This window comes from Triticum urartu, chromosome 5A (genome assembly GCF_056163025.1).
Source record: "Triticum urartu cultivar PI428250 chromosome 5A, HENAU_Tu73, whole genome shotgun sequence".
Taxonomy (NCBI): domain Eukaryota; kingdom Viridiplantae; phylum Streptophyta; class Magnoliopsida; order Poales; family Poaceae; genus Triticum; species Triticum urartu.
The window spans coordinates 465448529-465453486 of record NC_141877.1 but is presented as its reverse complement, the minus strand read 5'-3'; the positions used below and the strand labels follow the sequence as shown (position 1 = coordinate 465453486).

The following is a 4958-nucleotide window of genomic DNA, read 5'->3' as shown; positions in this document are numbered from 1 at the left end:
TTTCCCTCCAAAACTACAAACAGGGAATCATCAGTGCATCCACGTACACTGCGTCGCCAGGGGACATTTCACACTGGCCTTGTCTCGTCTCTCACGTTACATGTCCCCGCCGTCCTCAGTGGCCAAGTCTTGTAAACCACAAGCAAAAGCGAGAAGAAATGGGTGGTTTTACCGTGACGCTGCCCCAGGATGCCCTGCGGGTACATTCCTGCCTGTGCCTCCACGTTGTTACTGCGGTCCATGGGCGGTATAGCATCTTTCCCACTCTCCCTCTCTCTGGAGAATAGTGTGACCAGTTTCCTCTGCCTCTCGGTTCTCTTCTCTTCTCTGTGTGCGCACAATCTTCCACAAAACCTCAGACGCTCCCCACCCACCGTCCGTATCTGCCGCCCATAGTCCATTGGCCCAACAGCATCACCCTGCGCCTCCTCTGTTCTCCGTCTTGTTCTTGCCCGAGGGCAGCCGTAGATCAGTCCAGACAAACTAGCAAACCAACCATAGATCAGTCCAGACAAACTAGCAAGCCTCTGAAGATCTCCTCTTGCTGCAAGAATCCAAGAGAGGGGAGTTTTGTTAGAACAAGCTCGTCGCCTGCCTTGCCTTGCCAGCCAGCTTCTTTGTCGTTCCAGGTTCTTCGTCGTTTCTTTCTCTGTTCTTCTGTTAATCAATCCCTAGTTGGACCTGGGGTGATGATTTGGAGTTCTTGATAGCGCTCCACTGGTAGATATGAGGTTGCTCGCGGTTCTTGCCTTTTGTTTTTGGTTGTTGGATTTAGATGGTACAGTGGTTAGGTTGCTTTGTAGCTGGTTCTCCTTGGATACCCACCTAGCAAGCAAGCAAGCTTTCATTCCCACCTGAAATAGGTCGGAGTCCTTTGATTCTCCTGGTTCTACAGACTGATTTGTGGTGAAATCATCGGAACTCTGGAAGATCTTTTGTGTATTTTACCCCCAACAACAGATGGCATGCATCTGTAAGGAGGGATTCATCGTTAGATAGCCGAGCTTTAAACCAACAGCTGCTTAATCTGAACCTTCTTGTAGCCATTTACAGTAGCAGATTTTCAGATGCTGACTGAAAGTCTGAAACCTTGTCTTCTGCTCTCTTTTTTGACTGAAAATCATGTCTCTTTATGCATCAGTTATTTGGTTGATTCTTTCCAAGGTAGGCACCGAGAGGAAAGATGGTCTCACTCGATTTATTTCTGCTACTTGCAGCTCTGTTATTAGAGCTATTGGGTCAGGCTGTGGGCTGCCTGGATCCTGGATGGGCAGGCCTAGAGGTGGGAAGGCCAAGGAATCGATGGAAGCTGCGAAGAACGAGGATGCGGGTAGCGCTGGTGAGGAGGTGATCCCAACCTACAAGAGGAGGGGACGGCCACAGAAGCTTCGCAAGCACGATGCCGATGAGGAAGAGGACACCGCCAAGGTTGAAGACGACGGCGACGGCACAAAAGAAGAGATTGCGCCACGCAAGGAGTCGACGGGCGCAGCCGGGAACGGAGGGAAGAAGAGGCGGCGGCAGTCGAAGCGCGGCTCGGAGTCAGCGACGGACGGGAAGGGCGGCGCTCCGGCGAGGGCGCCAACCGGATTCCGGCAGAATGGGAGCCGGCGGAAGAGCACCCCGCGGAGAGCTGCGGAGGCAGGGGTGGAGAGCAAGTGAGGCTCTGAAGACTGAAGAAGAAGTGTGACGTAATGAGGAACTGCCTAATTGCAGCAAGTAGTTATGCAGTACTACTCCAGTAGCTTGAAAATGCACTATTAGTGGTAGCTTTTAGATTTATTATGAGTTACTATGACATTATGGATTTTAGGGATTTATGTCAGTTGGTTCTATGGCCAGTGCTAATGGCTGGCACATGGATTAAAACTTTATGAGAGGAACTCCATTTACGGAGCCCTAATTGCTTCCCCGTTCATGACATGCCTGACGAAAATGGCAATTACGACGAATCCGCCACCCGGCTCTTGTGTCGCCCTCTTGCGGGCGACGAACCCTAGATCCCCTAGCCCCCCTCCCTCCCTCCCTTCCCTCCCCGTTGCCTCCCGAGGCAGTCGCCGGCGCCCTGCGTGGCTGCTGATGAAGGGGGCGGCAAGGCTTGTGCTGCCTTGAATCTCTTTGGGGAGCTCTGGACGCCGTGGCGGCGGCCCTGGGACCGATGGCGGCGTCGACCTCGTCCGACAGGTGGCGCTGCAGGTGTTGGTTGGCCCTTCCGGTCGCGTGGGCGGAGGTGGCTTCTCGCGACGTGTTCTACTCCGATAGGTGCGCCAGATTTGGATCCCGACGTTTCTTCTCGGCGCCATCCGTCCTCGTCGGCTACTGAGTCGGCTGCCCTGTGGGCGTGGTGGGGGTTGGCTTGGGATGGGGGAAAACCCTGGTCGACCTCCCGTCGACCTCGACGCCGACGGTGGCTCTGGCCCCGTTTCCCCTCTTGAGGGGGCGCTCGATTCCCCTCCTTCCCCCACCTCCTCCTCCCCCAAATCCTGGGTCAAAACCTTGGCCATCTATGGTCGGGCGACAGCGGCGCTCCTGCGTCGTGATCTTTTTGAAGACGGCGCCTTGGGATGAATGGAGAATAGTGGATGTGCTCTGGGTCGTCTGCGTCGGCGGCGGTGGTGTGTTTCTTGCTGGGCGCCATCGGTGTTGGGTGTGAGGTTGCCTTCCCGCTTCCGTTTGTGTGGTTCCTTGTTCGGCGGCGTTGTGGGGTTGCTGGCCGGTGGTGGTGCTTCAGTTTGGGGCGAGTGGAGATGGTGGTCTCCCCTCCGGCAACTTGTGTGGAGAGATGGTGCTCTCTCCCCCGTCCTCGGCTTGGCTGGCCTGGCATGTGCGACGATGCTCATTCCTGCAGCGGTGTCCTTCTCATCCTCCGTCTGTTGCGGCTCTATGGCCTCTGCTCGTGATGATCCTCTTCGGCGTGGAGTTCACCTTAGACTTGAGTTGTTGTTTTTATCGGTGGCAGCTGTGCTTGGGCCTTTCTAGTTAGCATCTTAGTTCTTGTTGTCTACTTTTCATACTTGTCTCAAGATTGTATCCATGTAATAAACACCATTGTATCCCCAGCCGGTTGATGGCTTCATTAATTTGAAGTCAGGCTTTATCCCTTTCTCTAAAAATGCCAATTACAGTTTTGTTTTGTTCTTAAAAGCTTTTTTAAAACAACTACTAATGTATTCATCGATGGTCATGCTACTACAAAAGAACATCATACGTAACAAAGATTACATCCATGTTCGCAGACCATTTAGCGACGACTACAAGCACAGGTGCAAGCCGAAAACGTGCCCCACCATCGCCCCTCCCTAATCGGAGTCGGGCAGACTTATTGTACTCCCTCCATTTTTATACAAAGCCACAAACTCATATTACAAGTACCAAGATAAAATTTAATGCCTTGCTTTGTAAAGTAGTTTTTTTCGTTTACTGCAATCATTAATACACTGCATGAATGCAAGGAAAGGATAGAAAGTCGATTGGAGCGTCATTATGACTGCATGCATGCAAATATTAAATAGGCTTCTAGTTCAAAGAAATATCAATAACTTTGTCTCAATTATTGTTGGTGGCCTTGTATAGATGCAAATGTATTTTTCATAGTGACCTTGTATAAGTAAATGAAGGGAGTAGTAGAAAATTGAAAAATCATTGTGCTAAGGCACATAGGACACCGGAACAACAACCATCACCGATGAATAGGCCGGGTATGTGCATCTTATTTATGTAGAGGTCGGTGTAATACTTAAAGCTTTTAAGTAATAAAGCATCAATTGAAAAATCGCCAATGAAGAGAAGCATAAACACACATGAACACACACGAACAAATATTGAATCCGATGGATCCACCGAAGAGCAATCCCGATCAAATCCTACGAGATTCCCAGAAACACACCTTCACACGCCCTTCGACCATGCTAGATGCACCATCAGGACGAGGGCTAGACGAGGAGAACCTTATTGCATCCCCAGAGCCGTTATCGCTTCGTCTTTCTCAGCATGACACAAACCCTAAACGACAAAAAGACACCTAAAATGGGGTAGGAACCCTCATACCAACAAGAGCTAGGGGCCATCATGCCTGTTGAGTATCATTGTTATTATGGAAACATAGGATAGCGTAGGATTTAATCCACCTTGCCTTGTACTCCAAGACGACCTTGTACTTCTATATATATGCCCACGAGGCTCAAGCAATACAACAACATCAACTATTCAACCAATCTCCCTCTATCCCTTCTAACATGGGTGTCCATCGGCTTGCCTTCGGAATCTTCTCCAGTCTGACCATCCGTGTTGCTACCGTTGTGACTGCGGGAGGATGTTGAGTATATTGTTATTATGGAAACATAGGATAGCGTAGGATTTAATCCACCTTGCCTTGTACTCCAAGACAACCTTGTACTCCTATATATATGCCCACGAGGCTCAAGCAATACAACAACATCAACTATTCCACCAATCTCCCTCTATCCCTTCTAACATGGTATCAGTCTAATCTCGATCCAAACCCTAGCCGCAGTCGCTTCCGCACTGCGCTGCCCCCGGGGCGGATCTTCATGATCGCCATCGAGGGCCGCGCCGCCCATACCTAGGGTTCGTCCGCCGGTTATGTTGACCGGCAGCTCTAGAGAGTCTTTTTCCCGAGCCTTTGCTCCAGATTTTTTTCACTCTCTCGTTGGTCGTTTTGATCGGCGTTTTTCTTTTTGGTTTTCCGATCTATGCTTGATCGGTTTGCGTCGCCCGCCGCCTCCATCGACCCTCGTGCGCCTCTACTCCGACACCGGCGCGACCGGCCAGCCTCTTCACCGACCCGACGGCCTTGCGCGATGATACGTCTCCAATGTATCTATAATTTTTGAATGCTCCATGCTATATTATCTACTGTTTTGGACATTATTGGGCTTTATTATCCACTTTTATATTATTTTCAGGACTAACCTATTAACCGGAGGCCCAGCCCAGAA

General features: G+C 50.6%; 1 protein-coding gene across 1 annotated transcript; it reads left to right on the top strand.

Moving 5' to 3' along the window:
- The first annotated feature begins 223 nt into the window (after nucleotides 1–223).
- Nucleotides 224–1841, top strand: LOC125556256 (uncharacterized). The gene is made up of 2 exons (XM_048719027.2): nucleotides 224–629; nucleotides 1218–1841. Exon 2 carries the CDS (start codon nucleotides 1267–1269, stop codon nucleotides 1660–1662), a length of 396 nt encoding a protein of 131 aa, XP_048574984.1. The 5' UTR covers nucleotides 224–629; nucleotides 1218–1266; the 3' UTR covers nucleotides 1663–1841.
- The last annotated feature ends 3117 nt before the right edge of the window (nucleotides 1842–4958 follow it).